Source organism: Trachemys scripta, chromosome 2 (genome assembly GCF_013100865.1).
Source record: "Trachemys scripta elegans isolate TJP31775 chromosome 2, CAS_Tse_1.0, whole genome shotgun sequence".
Lineage (NCBI taxonomy): Eukaryota > Metazoa > Chordata > Testudines > Emydidae > Trachemys > Trachemys scripta.
The window spans coordinates 114,210,149-114,236,024 of NC_048299.1; the positions used below are offsets into that span (position 1 = coordinate 114,210,149).

Here is a 25,876-nt window from a genome sequence, read left to right on the forward strand (position 1 = left end):
TTAACAATACAAAGATAAGGGGAGGGGATAAAATAATATAAAAACATAACTGTAAGAAGCTATTAATTCCATATTTTGATCTGTAGCCAAAATGTAGTTTATGTGCTTGACTTCAGCAAAGAGGGTTGAGGAGGCTCCACCTACTTAGTAGACAATTTTCAGCACCCTCACCTGCAGAGGAGAAAGAGCCACCATGATTACAACTCATTATTGAGCATGTGTTCACTGCAGAGCCAGCCTGGGCTAACCAAGACAGGCAGCACATTCCTACTGCAAAGTACTACCTGTGGCAAACCTGTGTAACTGGGTCCACAACGCTGCTGTACTAGCCTGTGTCTTGAGATGGTTTTCTGGTGAGCTATCCCCTGGTTCTAAGCGGTGCATTAAACTGACCTGCTCTGAATTCATTCTTAATGTGTTCTCACTTTCAGCTAGTATGGAGCTGCTGTCTGTGACAGTGACATAGCAATCCTTGATTTAAACTTCCAAGTGGTGTTGCTTATTAATGTAGACAGTTTGGAAGAAGAAAGCAAACAGCAAGAACTTTTACTGAAAATGTCATTAAGGAATTCAGTTTGCAAATCACATTGTGAGTCATAGTGTACCCAACCCACATCTCTGCCTCTCTTTCCTTCCTGCCCACTGCACATAAAAATGTTATTTTGTGTACATTTCCTCAAATTATAGGTCATGCTGTTATCACACCATAGCTTTACCAGCTGGTGTCAGCTTCTGGCCAACTGAAGCATGGGAGAAGCATTTCTTGGATAGAATCTCTGTCCAAATATTGTGGAAGTGCAGCAGAAATGGAGCAGGCAAACATGGGGTTAAAATGCAATGCAGATCAAGGGAAGCTTTAAACAGAGTACAGTTTAGGTGGGTAATTATAAGATAGGAATGGAGGACTAAGAGCACAGGTGCTTGATTAGCCTGCATTCTCACTGCAAAATCAGTGGGTTGCCAGGCTGGGCTGAACCAAAACCTAAGTGCAAGCCTATACCATCAGCCATGCCTGTCAGCTCTGGTCAGGGCCGGATCCAGGGTTTTGGCCATCCCAAGCAGCCAAAACCAAAACAAAACAAAAAAAAGTTGTGATCGCGATCTAAAAAAAGCTGCGATCGCGATCTGCTTCGGCAATTTGGCGGGAGGTCCTTCACTCCCAGGCGGAGTGAGGGACCATCCGCCGAATTGCCGCCGAATACCTGGACCTGCCGCCCCTCTCTGGAGCGGCCGCCCCAAGCACCTGCTTGAGAAGCTGGTGCCTGGAGCCGGCCCTGGCTCTGGTTTAAAGCGTCCTCAAGCCTGAGTTAGAGGTTTTTCTGTGTGGACAGAAAGGAGGGTTAGGGGCAACACCAGGGCTACATATTGATGCTGAGACTGAACAGGTCTAACTGTCCAAACAACGGAGCAGCCATGTCTGGTGCATTCTCGTGGATGGGCCCTACTGCATGCTCCCTGGGGCCAGGGAATAATAGTCTCAGGCACCAAGAGGCTTTGCATACTAGAAACAATGGATGGTAATTGGGCCAAGACCCCCTCAGGAGAGAGGGAGGACCAGATTTGGGAGTCTGCTGGACACCACAGGACAATTGAGGCTGGCCAGGAGAATGAGAGTTGGTTCTGTTCCCCTTTTCCCTATAGAGACCCAGTCATCCAGAGCAGTTTCTTTGTCCAAGTCTTTCTGACCGACTCCTATGACTGATAAATGTAACTGGTTCACATTCAGCTTCTTTATGTGTTTGCATTATGATACAGTCTTTAATTACATGATCATATACTATTTATTCCACAGGACCCTTGCCTTATTCAGGGCAGATGATGGACTTGCAAATAGGCAGAATTAAAGTTGGACGGGCAACCATAAGTCTGGCTTTTCCTACCTTTTGAGTGCTTGCTTTTGCAGCCTAAATTATGTTTAGCTTTTTTGTATATCATTGTATATAATGAGGTGTTCCATGCTGAGATATTTTGTAGCATTGGACTGCAGTATAATATAAATATAATAAAAACACACACAAAAGTTACCATAAGAGCAACTTTATGCAGATGGCTGCAATTTTTTCCACCGTTCATGGTTATGATCTGGAACAATGTCAAAAGCATTCCAGCCCCTGTCCTTAACTATATTTTTACGTATGTGGTGTGAGCTGGGGCTACTAAGTCAGAGGCATATACAAGCAGATTGCCCACTGATGATGAGTGGCTTGCACAAAAAGCAAGTATAATTACAATTTTAGTTAAAATTACTTCACATTCAGCCTTACTAAGTGGAAAATTAAGCAAGGTCATTTTAGGACTACTGCTAATTCTACCCTTTTCTTATTTGATCCAAATTCATACATATGGAATTACTTGATTTGAGTGCACCACTGCAGTAATTATGTATGCTAAATGAGACATGTATTTTTCCATGAGCAATTACATGCTTTAGTTGACAATCTTACTTTGAAAGTATCAGAGTTGACATATAACTGCCACAAATGGGGAAATTTCATATCTGTCATAAAGCTGCTGTTTCATTTTTCTTAGGACAGCTCTATATTCTGATGCACAGCTTCTCCCCTTACTCTTTATGAATGGCAATGCCGCTCACCTATGGAATAGAGTGGAGGTTCAGTATTATTACTGGGAGTTCCAAAACTAAGCACTGCCCCTCAGATCAGGCTTCTGGAAATTCTGCCTCTGGTGGCTCATTTTCTCCTCACCACTTTGGTTTATAATTTTAATTCTTATTCATTTTTGTGCATTAGTGACTTCATTTCACTTTTAGCTCTGCTCTCTCTCTCTCTCTCTCTCTCTCTCTCCTCAGATGAGAAACTACCACAGTATTGGGGCTTTAATCCTTTGGGTTACCGTCTTTAATTGGCTTCCTCTTTCCTCAGTCCAATGGCAGAGAAGCCCTGTAAGCATTGAGCCAAGCCCAAGTTGTGCTATATTTATAAGGCAGCTTTTCGGGAGCTTCAGAAGGCAAGCTGTGCTCTGCCTCTGTCAGAGCAGAGTCAGACTGGCCTGGCATGCCAGGTCTCATACCTGTGTGAAGCTGTAATTCAACCAGAGGCTGTCACAGCCAGGACGTGAGCAGTCAAATGGTGGGGGTCAGGCTGGGTGCAATACCAGGAGGTCAGAGTCTAGGGCTAGGTCTACACTACCCGCCTGAATCAGCGGGTAGAAATTCATCTCTTGGGGATCGAATTATTGCGTCTCGTCGGGACGCGACAATCGATCCCCGAATCGACGCTCTTACTCCACCAGCAGAGTAAGCACCGTCGACAGGGAGCCGCAGAGGTCGATTTTGCCACTGTCCTCACAGCGGGGTAAGTCGGCTCCGATAGGTCAAATTCAGCTACGCTATTCACGTAGCTGAATTTGCGTATCTTAAATCGACCCCTCCCTGTAGTGAAGACCTGCCCTGAGACAGGCCAGATGGCAAACAGTCAGGTGTCAGGAGGCAGGCAGGGTCAGATTACCAGGAGATCAGCAGCAGACAAAAGCACTCCAAATCAGGGAGATCCTAGCTGCATGGACAACTTCCGGTTCCTGTGCTTGGATTACACAGAGGCTGGGGACCAATCAGAAGTTGCACTAATCAAATCCCAGCTCTACAGTCCTCTTCTAGCATTCAACTGCTAGTCTAGTAGCTGTTAGAAGCTCATTGGGTGGGAGGTTAGCCTGCCCAAGTTATTGGGGACCAAGATTCAAGATCTGTGGTCCCTGCCAGAGGCAGGTGTGTTAAAAAGCAAGGATTCCTCCTGGGATTCCCCACAGCCGATTCAGTCATTTTCAATGTATTTATTTTTTTAACAAGAGGACAGAGTAGGAAAGTCTGGAGCATGTCACCATTAATTCCTTCTCCTTATGAGCCAGTTAATCTGGTCTTCCCTATTTTCAGCATCTCCACCCTCCACAAAGTGGGTAGTTCTTCTTCGAGTGCTTGCTCATATCGATTCCAATTAGGTGTGCGTGCGCCGCATGCACGGCCGTTGGAAAGATTTTCCCCTAGCAGCATCCGTCGGGTAGGCTGTGGAGCCCCCTGGAGTGACACCTGCATGGCGCTCAATATATGACCCATGACGGTCATTGGAACTGTGGCATCTTGCTCTGCAAGTTATCCATGTTTTCCCTAACTTTAGTAGATAGTTGTTTGTTTTTGTTGGTAGTTTCTTGTTTTTGTTTTAGTTAGTGGCAGTTGGGTTGGGAGTTACCCTCCACCCCGACTGTTCTTCTTCGGGGCTTCATGCCCAAGTCCCCAGGATTTAAGCCCTGCAGGTCTTGCTCCAAGCCCATGCCAACGGGCAACCCCCATGACTCTTGTCTGAAGTGTCTGGGGGAGGCTCACCAAGCCGAGAAGTGCAGGATCTGCAAGGGATTTCATCCTCAGACTAAAAAGGAGCGGGACTTTCGCCTGAAGCAGCTACTTATGGAGGCGGCACTTAGTCCCCAGCCTCTTTGGTGCAGCAGGACCCACCGAGTTCTTTGGTGCACAGGACCCCGGCGGCAGTAGTGGAGGTGGCACTGCGGTTGGACTCTGGACGAGACCTGCAGCACCACTGCTCCCCGGTACCAAAGCTGGCCACATCGACTCGGCACCACTCCCACTCCCCAGCACCAAAGCAGCCCCGAGAGAGAGATGGGTGGCTCTCCTGCATAGAGATACACTCCCCTGGAGCCAGCCACTGTGATGCATCCTGGAGGGGAGCGTCCGGGAGCGAAGGTCAGGGATGTGGCACCGTTGACTTCGGCCCCACTGGGGGAAACTGTTGAGTCCGGTTCCACGGGATTCCCCAACCCGCAGTGTTGTGGATGTCCAGCTGCCTTTCACCCCGGACACCTTTGCTGCTGCGAGGGTCCTCATTGCCATGACGGCATCGGGGTCCCCTCTGCTCCACGGCAAGCTTCCAGTGCCCCAGCGACTGGCACCATCTCAAGGCAAGCCGGTGTTGATCCGACAGTCAGCACCGTTGGCTCTGGTGATCGAGCCACCTCAGCAGGTCCTTCCACTCGCATGAGTGGTCTCTCCGACTGGATATCGTCCACCCTGTCTTCCAAAGGTGGGGGTTTCCCCAGGTCAACCTGTTTGCCACCCACAGCAACAGGAAGTGCCCAGCATTCTGCTCCTTCCAAGGTCACAGCCCGGGCTCCCTCACGGACACGTTCCTCCTTCCCTGGACAGGTCACCTTTCCTCTGTTCCCCCCCATGCACAAGGTCCCGCTCAAGATCCACAGGGACGGGGCGAGAGTGATTCTGGTAGCTCCAGTGGGGCCTCGCCAGCATTGGTACACCACACTGCTAGAGCCATCGGTGGACGTTCCGGTCCCGTTGTCTCTCCTTCACAACCTGCTCACTCAGGACCACAGTCACCTCTGTCATCCAATCCTGCGGTTCCTCCACCTGACGATGTGGATGCTGCATGGCTGAACCCCACAGAGCTTCTGTGTTCAGACCCCATAAGGCAGGTCCTGCTGGGCAGCAGTAAGCCCTCTACTAGAGCCATGTATCCGACGAAGTGGAAACGGTTTTCGTGTTGTTGTGACCAGCACCGCACACCACCCCTCCAGGCGCCTTCATTTTGGAGTACCTCTTGCACCTGAAGCAGCAAGGCCTGGCGGCGTCCTCTGTGACGGTTCACCTCGCTGCCATCTTGGCTTTCCACCCAGGTGCGTCTGGCCGCTCTGTCTTCGCCGACCCCATGGTTGGTTGCTTTCTCAAAGGGTTGGACCGTCTCTTTCCTCAGACTGGCAGCCTGTCCCTGCGTGGGACCTCAACCTAGTCCTTTCGCGACTCATGGGGCCCCCATTCGAACTGCTGGGAATGTGCTCCCACCTGCATCTTTCCTGGAAGACAGCTTTCCTGGTCACCATTACGTCAGCGAGACGTGCCTCTGAGCTGAAGGCCCTCACTTCGGAACTGCCTTACACAGTCTTCCACAAGGATAAGTTTCAGAGTAGCAGCCGTGTTAGTCTGTATCCGCAAAAAGAAGAACAGGAGTACTTGTGGCACCTTAGAGACTAACAAATTTATTAGAGCATAAGCTTTCGTGGACTACAGCCCACTTCTTCGGATGCTGTAGTCCACGAAAGCTTATGCTCTAATAAATTTGTTAGTCTCTAAGGTGCCACAAGTACTCCTGTTCTTCTTTTTGCGGATACAGACTAACACGGCTGNCCAGGAGGCCCTTCATCCGGTCCGCCACCGCAACGAAGAGCTGGGTCAATTTCCTGAACGGCTTAGTGCACTCGATGTAGAAAGCTAGGACCCTGTGGACATCGAGGGAATACAGCTGCTGTTCCCAGGGACCAGCATGTGGTTTCGGGTAAAAAACGGGCAGGAAAATATCCTTGCTGGTATGAAAGGCTGACCCCACTTTGGGGGGAGAGGCCGGGTGTGGTCTGAGTTGTACCTTATCCTTGAGAAAAGAAGAACAGGAGTACTTGTGGCACCTTAGAGACTAACAAATTTATTAAAGCATAAGCTTTCGTGGACTACAGCCCACTTCTTCGGATGCTGTAGTCCACGAAAGCTTATGCTCTAATAAATTTGTTAGTCTCTAAGGTGCCACAAGTACTCCTGTTCTTCTTTTCACAAGGATAAGGTACAACTCAGACCACACCCGGCCTCTCCCCCCAAAGTGGGGTCAGCCTTTCATACCAGCAAGGATATTTTCCTGCCCGTTTTTTACCCGAAACCACATGCTGGTCCCTGGGAACAGCAGCTGTATTCCCTCGATGTCCACAGGGTCCTAGCTTTCTACATCGAGTGCACTAAGCCGTTCAGGAAATTGACCCAGCTCTTCGTTGCGGTGGCGGACCGGATGAAGGGCCTCCTGGTCTTCTCTCAAAGAATTTCCTCCTGGATCATGTCCAGCATCCATGCAGGTGAGTAACCAATTTTTCTTCTTTGAGTGCTTGCTCATATCGATTCCAATTAGGTGACTCCCAAGCCTTACCTAGGCGGTGGAGTCTGTGTGAAGGAATGTTGACTGGAGTACCGCTCTACTGAAAGCCACGTCATTTCTGGTGTGCCAGACAGTGGCGTAGTGCGAGGCGAAAGTATGCACCGAGGACCAAGTCGCGGACTTCCAGATTTCCTGGCTCGGTACCTGGGCCAGGCTGGAGCTCCCCAGCTCCTCTTGCCTTTCCCCAGCACTGCTCTGTCCAAGGTACCATTTGCTCCTTCAGGCAGCTAGGTCCATCTCTCTCCAAAGCTAGAGAGAGACTCTTTCAGCTCCTGGCCCCCAGCCCTTTTATCAGGGTCAGCTGGGCCCTAATTGAGCTGGCCACACCTGTTGTCAGCTACCCCCTCAGCTGCGCTCACTCCTTTTATCCCCTTGGAGTGGGGCAGCTGCCTCACTACACCTTCCCATATACAATATAGCTCCTTATCTACTGATTAAAACCCGACTAGTATAAATCTCTCCTAAAATACTTAAAAGGATGTTGGCCATCTTGGGGGAGCAGGCAGACACTGTTCTAGGTTTTGTCCCACAATCAAGGCTTTTATAGCTTTCCCATTAGAGGTCACTGCTGTATAAACTCCCAGGCTGTCACTCCCCATAGAAAGTATTAAGCTGCTATGCAGTGACTACACCCAGAAAGTTGTCAAGGCATGATGTGGGTTAAAGCATTCTCCTGTGTCTGGCAGGTGAAGCGCTGAGATCCCTTTGCATTGCAGAGCAGCTGCACAGAACATAGCCTGAGCAATTGTTACACTTATAATAGTGTGCATTAGAGTGCAGCATGCACTTGTCACAGATAACAGGCTCTTTTCCTAGGCAGTTACATAGAGTTAATTGAGAATATGGAATTTGGTGAAACACCCAGAAAAACTTAATTTAATACAAACAACTATAATTGAAATAATAGAAAATAAATATAAGAATAGGATAAGTGAGGTAAAGTGGTTTCCTGTATTGTTCATACTTACAATCTTGCAACTTATGTGGACCATTGGAAGCAAAGATAGAAACGAAAGTAAATAGAGCCCATCAGAAGGGAGGTCCTGAGTCAGTGTACACCATCTCAGGGACCTGACAAACCCCAAAGAAATGGGAACTGCATATGGCCTTTTACACCCTTCTTTATGGTAACTGTACAGATATATACCATATTTGACCCTTTACTCTGATTATAATTTGGTCAATCCCTAACCCCCTCCATATGTAGCCACTGGAGTGTCCATAATTAAGTATTAAGTATAAATATTCATTATTTACAACACTTATTTCTTAATAATCCCTATATGTAAATATAGTCTAATGATTTAGATACTGCATAGCATCTTAATTGCTAAACCCCCCAAACTTCCCTTCTTGCAGAATTTTGTGGTATACTATACCCATTTCTGGTTACCTGTTTGTCTCTCAGAATGGGTGTGCAAAATATCTGCCCTGGGGTATTCTCCTTAGACCTACGCTATTCAACTAAATCCCAGCCTTTAACTACTACTCCCACAAGGTCTCATACTAATCACAACAGTCTTTTAATCATAGCAAGCCTAATAACCCAGTTATTTGTTCTCCTACTTGCTATTACAGCTTTCATAACTTCCATTAAACATGCTGAACAATGGGATTCTATGTTACTCAAAACTATAAATCCTCCAAGACCAGGTCAGGGGTAGGGTTGCCAACTTTCTAATCGCACAAAACTGAACAACCTGCCCCACCCCTGCCTCGAGGCCCCACTCCTGCCCCTTCTCCGAGGCCCTGCCTGTCCCTGCTCACTCCATCCCTCCTCCCTCTGTTGCTCGCTCTTCCCCACCCTCACTCACTTTCACTGGGCTGGTGCAGGGAGTTGGGGTGCAGAGGGGTGAGGTCTCTAGCTGGGGGTGTGGGCTCTGGGGTGGGACTGAGGATGATGGATTTGGGGTCTGGGAGAGGGCTCCAGGCTGGGGCCAAGGGGTTCAGAGTGTGGAAGGGGATGTGGGCTCTGGCTGGGGGTGTGGGCTCTTGGGTGGGGCCTGGGATGAAGGGTTTGGGGTACAGGAAGGGGCTCCGGAATGGGGCAGAGGGTTGGGGTGGGGGGGGCTTAGGCCTCCAACTGGGAGTGCAGGCTCTGGGGTGAGGCCGGGGATGAGGGGTTTGGGGTGCAGGAGGGGCTCAGAGCTGGGGTGGGGGGGCTGGGCATTGGGGGGGGTGCGGGCTCTGGGAGGGAATTTGGGTTCAGGAAGGAACTCTGGGCTGGGGCCTGGGGTTGGGGTGCTGGAGGGGGTTCAGTGTGCGTAGTCCCAGCGGCGCTTACCGCAGCTCCCAGGAAGCAGCCGCTAGGTCCCTGCAGCCCCTAGGTGCATGGGTGTCTAGGGAGGTTCCGTGCACTGGCCTTGCAGCCAGAGGTGCTACCCCTGCAGCTCCTATTGGTTGCAGTTCCCAGCCAATAGGAGCTGCAGAGCCAGCACTCGGGGCGGGGGCAGCACACGGAGCCTCCCTGGCCACCTACACCTCTGCCACTTGGAGCTAGGGCAGGCAGGGAATCTGCCTTAGCCCTGGCCCTGCTGCGCTGCTGACTGGACTTTTAATGGCCTGGTCGGTGGTGCCAACCAGAGCCGCCAGGATCCCTTTTTGATCGGGCGTTCTGGTCGAAAACTGGATGCCTGGCAACCCTAGTCAGGGGTCAACAGGACAGTAAATGCCCACCTGGCCAGCCTGTGCAGCCTGAACTAGGTGTTTCCCAGGTAAAATGTACAGTGGCTGTGGGCAGGGTCGGCTCCAGCATTTCTGCCGCCCCAAGCAAAAAAAAAAAAAAAAAGCCGCGATCGGCGGCGGCAGTTCAGCGGCAGGTCCTTCGCTCCTAGAGGGAGTGAGGGACCTGCTGCCCCCGAATTGCCGCAGGTGCCGCCCCTCTCCCTTGGCTGCCCCAAGCACCTGCTTGTTAAGCTGGTGCCTGGAGCCGGCCCTGGCTGTGGGAAGAAAAGAGACAGAATTTGTTAAGCTATGATGATGCTTGGATGAGGGCCTGGAAAGAGACCAGACACAAGACAGTTGCTTCTGGGGATAGGGCAGAGGTGCTTCCCTGAGATCCCTGCAGGAAGGAGTTGCTTGTAAGTTGTTTATTACCCCCCGTTCAAGGAAACTTAGTTTGTGTATAAGCAAATTGCACTGACCTTCACCTGCCTCTGCATCACTGAGTTCTGGCCCAAACAGGAAACAGATGTGCAAGACCCCAAATTCTGCTATCGCTCATCAAAGGGTCATCAAAAGGATTTGTCCCAGCACTCACTGGGCCAGAAGAAATTCCTGCCATACTCTCTAGGTGTCAAGTATCAGAGGGGTAGCTGTGTTAGTTAGGGTCTGTGAGAAGCCACGTGCTGACAGGGCACCGCCCATCGCACGTGCCTCAGAGACGCGGAGCGAGGGGCGGCTCTTCCCGCCGAGGGGCAGGGACCCCTCCCACCGCCGCCTGGACGCAAGCCGGGAAGGGACTCGCGCGCTGATTGGCTCGCGGTAACCCCGTGACTGGCGGGAGCCGCGCTTGCCGGCGGGTGGGAGCGGGCATGGCCGCGGCGCCGGGTGTGACGGAGCGGTACTTCACGCGCTGGTACAAGCCAGGTACCCGCCCCTCCCCCCGCGCGGGGCCAAACCCTGTCACGGGGGGGCGGGTCTCCTCTTCTGCCCCCCCCGGGGGGAGGGGACTGGTGGTTCGTCTCCCTCTGGGAGCGCGCGGCCCGGGCGCGAGCAGCCCCTGTGCCGAGCCCCGCCATCGCCCGCGTGTGCGCTGCGGCTGCGCTCGGTCTGCGCGCGTCTGGCCGGCCTGGTCCGGCGGGGCGGGGCGGGGCGGGGCGGGGCTGCCAGCGCTTAGCCGGTGTCCTCCCTGCCAAGGGGCCGAGCTGGCGTGAAAGCCTCGCTCAGGCTTTAGCCTGCAGCCCGGGCTGCGCCAGGTCGGGTGGGCGGGTTCTGTGTGAGGGGGGCGGGGTGGTGCGTGGCTGTGTGTTGTACATACTTTCCTGGGGCACGCGAGGGCTGGTCTATGCAATTACTTTGGGTGCATCAGTGTGAAACCAATCCAGTTGAAGCGGTGTACTTCCTTCCTTGGGTAGGTGCAGATATCCTGATACAGAGGTGCCTTATACCAGTACAGCTTAAGCCAGCAAACTGACGAGAATAAACGTCAGCATTATAAGGCAGCTTTGTACCAGTCTACCTGAGCCCGCAGTAGGATTGCATATTTAACTATTTGGGTAGGAAAACACTCCCTGCTGATGTGCTGAGCCAGCTGCCTGTCATGCTGACTAATATTGTCTTCTGGTTTTCTTGGACTCATTTGCAAATCTGCCTGTATCCATCAGTTGTCTCTTGTTTTATACTTGGGTTGTAAACTCCTTGGGTCTGCAGGGTTGTCTCTTTGTTCTGTGTTGCACATCAGTTAGTGCAGTGAGGTGTTGGTCTGTGATTGGAGCTGCGAGGTGCTGTGAGAATACAAGCAGGACTCCTGGGGAAATTTTGTGCCAAAAATTAAAAATTCTGCCCACAATATTTTAAAATTCTGCAAGTTTTATTTGTCAATAAATAAATGCAGAGGCTCTGGCATGGCAGTGGGGAGCACAGGGCACTGGCTTGCTGAAGGTGGGAGATCACCCAGCAGCCCCCCCCACCCCCGGGACATGGACTCAAAGGTGAGGCTGCACCCGATCCTGACACAGCACAAGCCCTGGATCTGCCCTAGAAAAGCCCTGGGGCCCTGCCCCTTTGCTCCAGGCACAGCAGGTGTGGGGCAGGCAGGCTCTATCAGGCAGGATCCAAGTGTGGAGGGGCTTAGTGGGGGATCTAGGTGGAGGTGAGAGGATTCTGTGTGGGACAATCTGGGGGGCAGGCAGCTAGGTGGGGGGTCTGGGTATGGATGCACAGGGGAGGGGGGGACGTTCTAGGTGCAGGGGCACTGGGACTCTGCAAGGGCTTCCAGGTGAAGCTGGTTGGGGCTCAGTGGAGGGGTCTGCGTGCTGAGAGAGTGGGGCTTGGTGGGGTGGGGGTCTGGGTACAGCTAGTTGGGGGTCAGTGATGTGGAGGCTCAGGGTGGTGCAGGGGGAGGGACATCAGAGTTGGGGTTTGAGTGCAAGGAGCTCAGTGGGGGGTGCTCTGGGTGCAGGGATGGGGGTCTGGAGGCAGGGGGTCTGATTGCAGAGGGCTCCAGATGCAGGGGTTGAGGTTCAATGCGGTGGAGTTTGGGTATGGAGGGCTGGGGGTGTTCTGGATGTACCTGCTGAGGCTTGGCAGGGGTGTCTGGGTATGGGAAGTCCAGATGCAAGGGGGTTGGGTGGATGGGGGAGCAGCTCCCTGTACAGAGACTCCTCTCCTCACAATTGAGGAGTGATGGGGGCAGAAAGCAGGGAAGGATGCTGAGCTTCTTGCATCTGGGGGAGGTTTCTGGGGGTGGTGTCTGGAGCTGTCTCAGACCTCCTTGCAGGGGAAGAGGAAGTCCCGTCCTCTCCTGCCTCAGCCCAGCCGGGATTAGCAGCTGATCCCGGCTCAGGGTAGGAGCCACTGGCTGGGGTGTCCCCAGCCCCGCTATGATTTACCTCTTCGCCGGGTGCTCTGGGTGCCTGAAAAGATGTACCTGCTCTGCTAGGGAGTGGTGCGTGACTGCTCTTGCAACTTCCCTTTGCTTCCCTGTCAGAAAGTCATTTTTCTGCTGGAAAGCAAAGAAATCTGTGGGGGACATGAATTACGTGGAGTGGTGCAGAATTCCCCCTGGAGTAAAGTAGTAAAAACTAAAAGTTAAAGGGGTTAAAACCTGCCTGTATTTTATTTGTCAAATAACACAGTATAATTGCATCATTTTAAATTATTTTGGCAACTTATTTCAAAATACCTGTTAGCAAGCATGTCTGTAACAATAAAGACAACAAAAAAGATTCAGGAAATGTTTTTTTGACAAATAGATTCCTTACTAGGCATATTAATACAGAACTTTGAGTAATTCATTTAAATTACAATACAGAAACCTATTTCTTGCACCCCTCAGAAGCAGTGTGAAGGTTTGGGGGAGTCAGGGGTAATGAGGAGCTCGGGAGAGGGAAGTAATGGAGAGGGAAGGAGCCTGAGAGTGAACCTGGAGGGTTGTTTGGTGTGGGTGGGAGAAGTATGGAACTGTATTTTGTGTGTGTACGTGGGGGGGAGGGGATTGTTAGGGAATTGGGGAGCCTCCCTCATGAAGACCTTGGCTGACCCCAGCCTCTCCTATTCAGCCAGGCACATCTGCTCCTGTCCTCATGTGTCCTGGCAGTCCCACTCAGCCACCCCTCGTCCACATGTGGCCCTACACCCCACACCCATTCAACAACTGGCTCAATGCTGTTACCCCATTAGCTCCTGTGCTCCTGCCCCAGTCTGTCGTCCCCCCCCACTAGCTCATCTGAACCCCAGTCTGTGACCCCCAGCAGCCCTCTGTGTCCTGTTCCGTCTGCCCCCCAGCTTGCCTTGTGGGTAAGGCATTGTGAGGAAGACAGCCACTGCCCCCTCCCTCTCCATGGCTGGCTGCTTTGGCCCTGAACCCACTGCCCTCTCTTCTGGCACCACAGCAGCCCCTGGTCTGTGAAAGGTGTAATTGCAGCACCTCTGGACAGAATGTGTTTTCTGCGGGGGGGAATCTGCAGGGGACATAATTTCCCCCAGGAGTAACTCTTGTTATTGTGCAGACTTCAGTGAGAATCTTGCTGATGTAAGCATTGTAGGACTAGTTTCTCAAAATCATGCTTTCTGTTCGGTGCATGTGTAACTAACATTAACATTGTGTACATGATGGAGAAAACTAGACCTTAAAGTAAAGCATGCACACACAATCTTTGCTTGTTTATGCGGATATTTAGGAATAGCTATAAGTTACCTTTTCCAAATTAGTTTTGGAAGTGGATTAAGCTAAACCAGAAAAGGAACTTTATTCCAGAATATGTAGTTATTCTGGAATAGCTCTTTTGCTTTAAATTGACACTTACGTATTCCAGAATAACTTTCATGTGTAGATCAGCCCTATGGAATGAAGATCTTGAGGTAGGGTACTTCAGTCTGCTCCTTTTAGCATATCTTGCTTTTGAAACTATTGGAAGTATTTCAATCATCTTTGTCTTGCCAAACAATACCTGATGTGATCAGTTCAGCTTGCATATGTTTAGCTATTTTTAGTTTCTTGATCTTTTAAATGCTCAATAGCTAAATGTTAGTCTTACACTCTAATGCATCAGTAACAACAGTGATAATATCTAGCTCATAGACTTTAAGGTCAGAAGGAACCATCGTGCTTATCTAGTCTGGCCTCCTGCACATTGCAGGCCATAGAACCTCAGCCACCCACTCCTGAAATAGACCCCTAATCTCTGGCTGAGTTACTGAAATCCTCAAATCGTGGTTTAAAGATTTCAAGTTACAGTGAATTCACCATTTATACTCATTTAAACCTGCAAGTGACCCATGCCCCATGCTGCAGAGGAAGGGGAAACTCCTCAGAATCTCTGCCATTCTGACCCGTGGGAAAATTCCTTCCCGACCCCAAATATGGTGATCAGTTAGACCCTTAGCATGTGAGCAAGATCCACTAGGAAGATACCTGAGAGAGAATTCTCTGTAGTAACTTGGAGCTCTCCCCATCTAGTGTCCCATCTCTGGCTGTTGGGGATTTTTGCTACTCTCAGTCACCAATGGGCCACATGCCATTGTAGGCAGTCCCATCATGCCATTCCTCCATACAGTGCTTTTCATCAGTGATCTCAAAGCAGTTTACAAAGAAGGAAAATATGACTCCTGTTCTACAGATGGGGGAACTGAGGCACAGAGATTGCTCTTCATCAACCGCAATCCTCACTGAAGTGTGTAGGAACCTTCTTCATGAACTATAAGTCCCTCTTAGTATGCAAAAATACATTTCAGTGTATTGGTTCGTGTATGTTTCTAGCTTAGTGTAGTGATTGGTTTTGGTTCTTTTTTACAGATGTTAAGGGTAATCTATGTGAGGACCACTGTATATTGCAGCATTCTAATAGGTAAGTAAAATCTGGTTAAGTCCTTAGAATATTTGTTTTGCACTATTAGTTTGAAAACACAAATCTTTAATAGAGAGCTAATGTTTTCAACACTGAAAGGACATTTGGGTTTTCTCTATTTCAGAGCAAGCACCACAGTTCTTTGATAGCCTCTTTATTAATGCTTTAGTTACCCTAAGTACATAGCTAAGTAAATTAGACACAAGTGTTAGGTTTTAATATTGGAAAAGCTAATATGAATGAGTATTTTTGAATTTTTTTCCACAAGCCTTTTTATTGAAACATTTCCATTTGATGGTATAAATTTGGAGTATATATTTTGCTAGTGTATGATAACCTAAAACTGAAATTCATCAGTCTAGTTAAATGCAAATTACTAAATCAGTTGTTAATTTTAATTTCTGATGGTTGTAATATGTAAATGTAAAGTATCTTGTCTTATTTAAAAAAAATTCCAAAATATTATAGTATCAGAAGATATGATGGTTTTTATATTTGGTGGTCATAATATACCTACCCTGACGCCAGTTGATAGCAATTGGGCCAAAAATGTTTAAGGAATTATTTTGTAATACAAGTCTCATTTTAAAATTTTTGAGTCGTTGCTGAGTACGTCTTCTATAAGTTGCAAATATGAACAAATGACCTCCCATTTTTAAAATGCAGTTTTACCATGAAAATCATTGGGTAAGAATGGCGTCAGGGTACTCAACAGCTCTCTTTTTGTGTATTTGGAATTGCATCTGCTTAAATTAGTTGCTAAGTTTGTACTTCTGTTAGTCCTGTAGTCAGCACAACTCCGAGTGTAAGCTGAATTCAATTCCTTCTACATTCTCAACAGAACTGAGTACAGAATTATAGTTGTTAACCCATAGGGCTACTCTTTGCCTGCAGAACCTCTACTACTAGTGATTTATGCATGAGAAGGCAGAACATGCGTGGGCTCTATAAGTCAAGTTAAGGTTTGCAGGGTGGGTAGCTGTAAAATTATTGTAACTTGTAAAAGTTTTAATAAAATATGTATAAAAATCACTAAGATGACATTGGAAAGTGACATCATGGGGCTCAACGTGGCCAGCTTTTTAAAGGAAACTTACTGACTTTAGCTTAAATCAAAAAGAAAATTTTAAAGCAGATTTAAAAAGATTGGAATATATTTCAAAACTTTGATTAATGTGAATTGAGAAGCTATGTAATCTCTTGAGGTTACAGTTGTAGTAATCACAATAAAGAAGGCATCTGGATGGTCCCTATCAGGACATGAAGATCAGTACTATGGGAAGACACGCAGGGAACACTTAGTTTTTAGAAGCAGTCTGTGCTCTTCTATTTTGATTGATTCTCTGAATCTGAGAAAAAGTGTAAGTATTAAGTAGTTGGACTAAATGAGAAAAAAATTAGACCTTCCAGGGTGGGAGGATATTGGACTTGGGTCCTATTTTGTTTCTTCCAAGTATAAAAAATGCCCAACTTTGTTCAAAAAGGCAGTTTGGGTTTTTTCTGCTTCTTTTCAAACATTAGAGCACCAGGTCATGTCTACCCTGGAAAATTTTATAGTTACTTGAACTTGTAAAATTGACATTACAAAGGACATGGTTGGAAAATACCAAGCACATCTTGGGCACAGCCACAATCTAAATGGTTAATAAGTCACTGCAAGCTGAGTAATTGAGGGTAAGAGATTCAACTTTGTTTTGTTTAATACATGTTACATCAATAAAAATTTGGAAGAAAAAGATGCAGCTTGTTGATTTCTCCCCCAGTTAAGGTGTGGGAGCTGACAATAGACATTTCTGAAGTCTTCCAGCAAAATAGGGAAGAATAGACTTAATGTTCCTGAGCTTTCTTGGGTACAAATCAATAATTTTAGAAAATACACAGCAGAAAACCTCATTTCAGTCTTGTTTCTTACAACATAAAGAAGCAAAGGGGACATGCATCCTCTTTTAAAATCCTTCACCGGTCACGCTGAACAGCTGTTGAAGACTCCTGCTGTTCCTTTGTCTGCTTGCAACTCTGATCTTCTGGTCCTGCTAGAAATTATAAGGCTGATAATAAAGTAGAAAACAGTCATATTAGTTCATACTCAGCTTTGTACAGAGTACATTAACAATCTAGTGATTCAGCTAATCTTTTAAAATCAGATTAGGAGCTATTTATTCCTACTTCTAAAACTCTTTAGTATTTGGGGCTTCCTCCAAAGTGGAGAACCTCTTCCTCTCCCAGTCCCTGAACAAGGGGATGGGGAGCTCCAGGACTGAAACATTGGGTTTCACACAATCCCTTTCTTCAGTCACTATCCCCATGAATGGGGCTGAGGAGTAACAGATGTCCATGAAGACTGGGGGAGCCCTCTTCTCTCTGACGCAGGGAGTTCACAGAGAGGCCTCCAGATCCCTATAGGAAGCAGGGATTAGTGGGGTGGGGTCAGGAGGAGGAAAGGAGTGTGGAGTTCTTTACTTGCAGGGACTCCTCTGCAGTTCCCAGAGAGAAGTTATGCTGCTGCTGAAGAGCAGGCAGACATGTATGTGCATAGAGAGGGGAGCCCATTTTGCTATTCTTGGGCCCACCCAGTCTCTCCTCCTTGAATAACTTTTTTAAATAAACTTCAGAGAAAGAACACTAGGCATGCTATTAAAGGGCCTTCTATCCAACTTGGCTACTTAGCTTAACATTCAAGATGAAAGTGTTGCTTTAATGACATTAAGTGGAAAAAATAATTTGGCTCTTCTTGCATTTGTTATAAACACTAAAAATAAACTGAAATGGGAAATTAGTCACTTGTAACATTTTAAATTGTCAGCATCTTTTGCATTCAATGCCTTATTATTTTGTACCCTTTTAGATGAGTATAATATTAATAAGGTTTGCTCTAATAAGACTAGCCCCATGAAAATATCAATGCCCCCCGCCCTACTCCCAAAGCCAGGTCTAAATGCTGTGGCCTAGTATGGAGGCCTAAGTGTCCATGACCACTCCTTGCTACTGAGAGGGAGGTAGAACTTGTTCTCTTTCTCTTCTTCTGCAGAAGGGCCAATGCCATTATGTGTTTTCCCTCTTATCCCTTCCTGTCTTCTCCAGATGGGATGTAGACATTTTTCCTGTTCTTAATGGTATACACACTGCATCTCAAGCAGGAGCAAAGTAGTAGTGGGTAGTTAGAGCTGCTCCTCTTCTGAAGGGTTTCCAGCAACAGAGGATGACATTTAAGCCTCTAGTGTTCCTGAATGTAGCTGGCCTCAGCGCGAATGCCAGTCACTAATAGGAAAAGACCCGTGCCAGGGCTTAAACTCTGGGGCCTTTTGCATAACCCCGGGTGATAATGGACCAATAAAAGAAGTGGCGGGGGAGGGACCCTTCTAAATAAAGTAAACTGAAAAAGCTAAGACTAAAATAAGGCAGGAAACTGAGAATCAACAGACATGCAACCGCTCTGTTTCAAGCCATAGGCAGATAGAACCCTTTCACCTTACATAAAACACTCCTATATGCTGGGTGTAAATATCTGCCAAAGAACCTTTCCTATTGACTGAGGACTGTTTTTACTCCTGGGGGAATTCTGTGCACAATATTTTAAATTTCTGGAAAATTCTGTACGTTTTGTCAAAATAACACCATATAATCACACCATTTTAAATTATTTTGGTAATTTATTTCGAATACCTGTCAGTAAGTATGTCTGTAACAATAGAGACAGCCCAGTTCCCCCAGGAGTAGAGAGTTAAAGAAGCCCCTACGACAATCCAGTTCCTGTTTCTCTGTTATGCTTTTGTTGGGTGCCTCAGTTTGGGTGTTTTCACATGTGCCACCTGGGCATATCTTAGGGGGGAAACTCTGCCCCTCTGGTCTCAGACACACACACACCCTGCCCTCCCAAAGCCCAGCTGCAGGACACTCCCTGGCCCACACACCTGCATCCACTGCCCCCAGAGCTCAGCTGCAGGGTGCCCAGATACCTACACACCCTACCCCAAGCCCAGCTGCAGGGCATGCCCCGGCCCAAATACCCACACCCTCTACCCCCCCAGAGCCCAGCCATGGGATGCCCTCAGGCCAGACACCCACACCTTCTACCCCCCAGAGCCCAGCCATGGGATGCCCTCAGTCCAGACACCCGCACCCCCAGCTGCAGGGTGCCCCCAAGACCAGACACCTACCCCCCAGAGCCCAGCTGTGGGGCAGGCCCAAGCCCAGACACCCACAGCCCCTACCACACAGAGCCTAAGAATCCAAGGGATAAACCATCCTGATGCGGAGTCTTGGGCTTGTATGGAGTTTCCTGCATGGTGTCTTCTTCCTTCAGGATGTGCCAGGAACCACAGCGGTCCCCTCCCCCAGCAGTGTCCTGTATTTGTGAGCAGGAGAGCTGGGCTCTTCTGGGTTCAATGGCCCCTAGTGGCAGCCAGCAGCTCTGCAGCACCAATTCTATGGGGAAAAATGAAATTCTGTGCAAAACATTAATTCTGCAGTTATGCAGTGGCACAGAATTCCCCTGAGAATGTACTTTAGCCTTGCTTATTGATCTATCTTGCCACAGGCAGACTTTTGGGAAAATGATTATTTTCCAGATACTATTTGAGAAGCTGGATCTCCCTTAGGCCTCAAAGATTTTTAACCCTTTGAAATACTAGCAGGCTGGCCTCATTCTGAGACCAGATGCAGGGTTGGGTACCCAAGAACATTGTTTTGCCTAATTTCTGATGGCAGTCAGCTAAGGTGCTCCTACTGGAACTGCAGCTGCTCAGGCTGGTTCCAGACCCTGCGGCTTTGGCAGTACTTCTGTATTCTTTTCCTGGTTTCCCTAGTTCCGTGGTGCACTGAAGTAGCTCCCTGCAACACTGCCTTTTTCAGACCCTTCTAGCTGCGTAGCTGAAGTTGCTTTTGAGTTGTCACAGCCTCTTTCTGATGAGGAGGGAGGGTGTTTTAAACACTAGGGTTCAAGTGTCAGTGACCCTGGTGTGGGTTGTCTTTGACTTTAACATCCGAGGAAACTGACATTTATCCACATTGATGGCTTCATTTGCAACATTGCCTTCTCAGTGCTGTGCTTAACTATTTTCCTTGGAATGCAATGTTCTCCGTCTAAATCAGGGGTTCTCAAACTGGGGGTCGTGACCCCTCAGGGGGTTGAGAGGTTATTACACAGGGGGTTGCAAGTTGTCAGCCTCCATCCCCACCCCACTTCACCTCCAGCATTTATAATAGTGTTAAATATAAAAAGAAGTGTTTTTAATGTTCAAGAGGGGTCGGATTCAGAGGCTTGCTCTGTGAAAGGGGTCCCCAGTACAAAAGTTTGAGAACCACTGAAAATTATTAGATTTGGTGCTGTTGTTATATAGATTATTTTTTCTGTCACTGGTTTTCTTGTCTAAATTTGACACTCAAAGGGCTTGGTTTTAAGCTCAACCCCTTTAAGCCCTGATGGTCATCTCTCCAGGATCCATACAAACATTAGATCAATTCTGTTATAGTTGAATCACTGGACTTAAAATCTGCATTACTGAGTGTCTTCAAGTACACTGCTCATCTCCCTGCAATGCTTGATGTGTGAAGGAATAGAATCAACTTTGTTTATAGCTGCTTAAGCAAAGATGCCTCTTCTGTAGACTCTAGTTCTCAGTTATTCAGTGGCATTGCTTAGGCCTGCTTTTACACTATAGAGTTAGGTTGACGTAGGGCTATTTACGTGGACCTAACTCTTAAGTGTCTACATTACAATGGTGCTCCCACTGATGTAAGTCGCCCACTACATCGACATAATAACTCCACCGCCACGAGAGGCATAGCGGTTAGGTCGATGTAGTTAGGGTGACGCAGTGTCTATTGGCTGTCAGCCTAGGGGGCTCTCAGCAGGCGCCGCCCCCCTCCCCTTGGGCTCAATTTCACAGGAGGGAGCCTACTACCAGTGAAATTGACTTTCTTGTCAGTTTCACGGCTGCTATTATTTTGCATTTTGTCTCCAGCTCTGTCAGCCCCAGGATGAGGGGCTGATGGGCAGGAACCCAAGACAAAATGTGAAATAATAGCAACTGTTTCAGAGTAGCAGCCGTAGTAGTCTGTATCTGCAAAAAGAACAGGAGTACTTGTGGCACCTTAGAGACTAACAAATTTATTAGAGCATAAGCTTTTGTGCGCTACTGCCCACTTCTTCGGATGCATGTCAGTTTCACTGGTGGTAGGCTCTCTGCTGTGAAATTGAGCTCTGGGGGGTTGAGGGGCTCCAGCTGTGAGCCCCGTGTGGCTGTCAGTGCCCCACACTCCAGCTGTCAGTGCCTCACTTCAGTCGGTGCAAGCACTCTTGGTGAAGACACGCACCACTGGCAGACGGAGGGTAGTTGATTTAATTGCTGTGGAGGCTGTAGATCAACCTAACTTATGTTGATCACATTTTGTAGTGTAGACATGCCCTTATGTATTTGAGGTTCCCTAATAGCAGGGCCCCATGTACTCTGTGGCACTAGCCATTTCTCTTGTTCAGTTCTGTCCGTCAGCTCAGAAGTAATGATGGCATCGAATTCAATCTTTCCACTATTTTTTGTCTTGTACCCACTTCACAGGTTAATTCGTCTCTAAATCTTTTTCTTCTGTGTTCATCCAGTATGACAGATTTTCGTTACCAATCTGCCTGGGCCACAGTTAATCAGGCTGGGGCACAGGATCTTTTTATTTTGGGGGGGAGGGGGGAGGGGAGGAGGAAATGACGAGGCACACCAAGTGTCTAAATTTTAAAGCTTTATTGATAAAGTAATAAAATAACAGCAGAGTGTGCTGGGAACACTCCCACGTCACTCAGGGGAAGAAAGAAAGTGTTAATGCCCCAAGCCCTAACCCACTTTCATACTCACACTGGCCAAGTCTGGGTGTAATGTCAGAAGAAGAGGGGGAAAAGGTGGACGGAAGTGCTGTCCTGGGCCCACGTTGTCCAAGAACCTGCTGTGCTCTCCGAATTGCTCCAGCTCTCAGGAGGGTTTTTAGTCCTGGGCTCCTTTGGGGGTGTTCCATTCTGCGACCTCTGTTCCTGGTGCTCTTTGTGCCAGTCCAAACCGGCTTTCTGTGGTCTCCTTGACTTTCTCCAAAACACACTGGCTAGACTCTGTTGTCCTCTTTGTTTTCCTCTGTGCTGGCCTTCACTTGCCTCACTTGTTATGGGCTGGCTTTGCAGGTCTGTTTCTATTCAGTTGAATCTTCGTTTCTCATGGTTGGTCTGTGGATTCCGGGCCCCCCTCTTTCTTGGCTGGCAGCCAAGAATCAGATGTGTGCTGTGGCGTTGAGCTGGCTGGAGTTAGCGTCTTATCCAGGGGTTTCAAACGCGAGTCGCATGCGGCCCCCAGGGCTATTTCCTGCAGCCCACCAAGCAGCCCGCACGCCCCTTCCCCACCTCCCCCCCAGCCTACCTCCAGGCCAGGGGTGGGCAAACTACATCCGCGGGATTGCCCCCCTCGAGCCACGCGCCGCTCCCTGAAGCGGCTGGCATCACATCCCTGCAGCCGGGGGGAGGAGGGGAAGAGCAGAGGGCTCCGTGTGTTGCCCTGGTTTCCAGGCACCCCCCCAAGCTCCCATTGGCCGGGAACCGTGGCCAATGGGAGCTTCGGGGGAGGTACCTGGAGGAGAGGCAAGCAGCGCACGGAGTCCGGTGTCCACCCACCCCCAGGGGCCGCAGGGACATGGTTCCAGCTGCTTCCTGGAGCGGCCGGGGCCAGCCAGCCTGCCCTGGCCCCGGTGTGCGCCGCTGCCACCCCGGAGCCGCTTTAGGTAAGCGGCTCCAGGCCAGAGCCCGAAGCCCTCTTGCACCCCCCCCCGAACTCCCTGCCCTGAGCCCCCTGCCTGCACCCCAATCCCCTTCCCTGAGCCCCCACCGCATCCCACACCCCTTCTTCACCCCAACTCCCTGCCCTGAGCCCCCTGCCTGCACCCCCAACCCCCTGCTTCACCCCAACTCCCTACCCTGAGCCCCCTGCTGCATCCCACAACCCTTCTGCATCCCAACCCCCTGCCGAGCCCCCTGCCTGAACCCCAACCCTCTGTCACACCCTGCACCCGAACTCCCTGTCCTGAACCCCCTGCTGCACCCCGACCCCCTGCTGCACCCCTCACCCCTCCTGCACCCCAACCCCCTGCCGCACCCTGCACCCCGATCCCCTGCTGCACCCTACACCCCAACTCCCTGCCCTGAGCCCCCCCCCCACACACACCCCTCCTGCCCCCTTTGGGGGCAGGGAGGAGGCGGAGTTGGAGTGGGGACTTCGGGGAAGGGGTTGGAATGGGGGCAGGGAAGGTGTGGGAAGAGGCAGGGCAGGGGCGGGGCCTCATAGAAGGGGTGGAGTGGGGGCAGCGAGGGGGGTGGCGTGTGATGCGGCCCTCGGGCCAATGAACTACTCCTCATGTGGCCCTCGTGGTCATTTGAGTTTGAGACCCCTGGTCTTATCTTTGGACTGAGCTTGCTAGCTGTAGTGTTGAGTTAACCGTTCTCTGCTTTCTTCCTTCTTCCCCTTCCCCTCCCCCTCCCCGGCCTCTCTTAAACTTGCAAAGGAATCTTCCACTCTCCAGTCACACCTTTAACCTTCCCAACATGCTTTGCGATGCTTGCAATAGTGTTAGCCACATACAATGCTGATCTGCCCTCCCCATGGGTCCTTGGGGCTGTGACACCAGCACATCCTCAGTCTTCCTCTGTTTCTAATTCCTTGCACTCTGGGTGTGAATCACCAGGTATGGTATACTTTCCAGGTCTGTTCTTGACACATGTCCAAAGCATTGTAGTTGTCTTTCTTGAATCTTTTTGTAACTGTGTCATTTCTTTTCCTATCTGTTTTCTTATAATTTAAATTTTTATTTTACGCTGTCTTGAAACTCTCAGCCAGTTCATTTCTGCAGTCGACATCTTTCATTCATGAGCTTACGTCATCCTCCAGACATTCCAACCCATACAGTGGTATTGACATGGCACTGTCTCATATACACTGGTTTTTGTTTTTATTGAAATCTCATTAGCCTTCCAGATCTTGCAGCTTTTCTGAGTACAGTAGCAGCTGAGTACAGTCTGATTCTTCTTATGTCATCTTCATAATTACCATTCTTTGATAGTAGTTATCCAAGATACATATTTTTCCCCTTGTTCTAGTTCGTTGTCTCTGACTTTGATCTTTACCTCTTCCTCTATTCTTCTAATTGCCATAATTTTTGTAATATCTGTACTGATCTTCAATCTGGATTTTCTGCTTTCCTTGTCTACCTTTTACAGATTCTCTGTAAATCCTCCTTGATCAATGGTATGAGGTTAGTATCATCTGCCAATTGAAGGTTAGTTTCTGTTGTTCCACATAACTCTTTCTGTTGAATCTCTCAGTGCTACAGCCATTACTGCTTCTAGTACCATGCTGAACAAATCTGGTGACAGCATGCATCCTTGTCTCACTCCTACAGTCATCCTGAACTATTCCATCAACTTCTTGCCTATTCTCACCACACTTATTGACTTGCTGTAGATATCTTCTATCAGTTTGATTTCTTAGGGATACATATGTTCTCAAAACTTGCCATGACACCTTCTGCCAAATACTATAAACTTCATACAAGCTTTTGATAAAGTTGTTGTAGCAGGTTTAGTTGTGTTTTGTATACTTCTCTGATATCTGCCTCATCACAATTAGCTGATCTTTTATAGTTCACCTTGGTTGAAGTCTGGCTTGTTCTTCTGCAAGCGCTGCTTCCACATACCTTTTCATTGTCCTCTGCTGCATCTCGGTGAATACTTTTCCTGGTATGCTCAATTAATTGATTCCTATAGTTCTTGCATTCAGTCTTATCTCTTTTTATAGATTGGTATTATTATCACTTTTCCTCTGTTTGCTTAGCATTTTCTCTTGTTTGTAACTCTTGTGGAATAGCTCTGTGGTTATGTTGCTGTTTCCCAGAGCCTTTTTCTTTTTCAAACTTTCTATCAAGATCTTTGCTATTTCTTCTAAAAATTTCGGCACCTGGTCTCGCTTGTTTGTACTGGGGAGCTTCTCCAGGACTCTTTCATCCACATTCGGCAGGTTGCACAGTTCTTCAAAATATTCTTTACATTGTTTGTTCATCCTCAATTATTTGGCTGTGCTTGTCTTTCACTGCTGATATCTTCAACTCCTATGTCCCGCTCAGTTCTCTTATTTTGTGATATAACACGTTTGTTCCTCTTCATGTATTCTTCCGCTTCTTGTAGGTTTGTAGAGCTGTCAAGTGATTAAAAAATTAATTGCACTGTTAAAGAATAATAGAATACCATTTATTTAAATTTTTTGGATGTTTTCTATATTTTCAAATATATTGATTTCAGTTACCACACAGAATACAAAGTGTACAATGCTCACTTAATATTTTTTGTTACAAATATTCGCACAGTAAAATAAAATAGTATTTTCAGTTCTCCTAATAAAAATAATGTAGTGCAATCTCTTTAACATGAAAGCTGAACTTACAAATATAGAATTAACTACAATCAAAAATAAAACATTGTAAAACTTCAGAGCCTACTAGTTCACTCAGTCCTACTTCTTGTTCAGCCAATCGCACAGACAAACAAGTTTGTTTACATTTTGCAGGAGATAATGCTGCCCGCTTCTTGTTTACAATGTCACCTGAAAGTGACAACAGGTGTTTGCATGGCATTGTTGTAGCCAGTGTTGCAAGATATTTACGTGCCAGATGCGCTAAAGCAGGGGTGGGCAAAGTTTTTTGGCCCGAGGGCCACATTGGGGTTGCAAAACTGTATGGAGGGCCAGGTAGGGAAGGCTGTGCCTCCTCAAACAGCCTGGCCCCCGATCCCTCTTGGGACCCCACCCCCATCCAATGCCCCCCTGCTCCCTGTCCCCTGACTGCCTCGACCCCTATTCACACCCCCGCCCCCTGACAGGCCACCCAGGACTCCCACGC

General features: G+C 48.4%; 1 protein-coding gene across 4 annotated transcripts in view; it reads left to right on the forward strand.

Annotated features, from left to right (window-relative positions):
- Positions 1 to 10,406: 10,406 nt before the first annotated feature.
- The window catches only part of ABITRAM (actin binding transcription modulator), a 49,901-nt gene continuing 34,431 nt past the window's right edge, over positions 10,407 to 25,876 (forward strand). For 2 of the 4 annotated variants that reach the window (XM_034761459.1, XM_034761456.1), the window contains exons 1-2: positions 10,410 to 10,541; positions 14,911 to 14,962. In XM_034761459.1, coding sequence (XP_034617350.1) covers positions 10,487 to 10,541; positions 14,911 to 14,962 — 107 coding nt within the window. In that variant the 5' untranslated portion in view covers positions 10,410 to 10,486. Of the gene's footprint in view, positions 10,542 to 14,910; positions 14,963 to 25,876 lie in introns of all 4 variants that reach the window. The other 2 variants (XM_034761457.1, XM_034761458.1) reach the window with 2 other exon arrangements.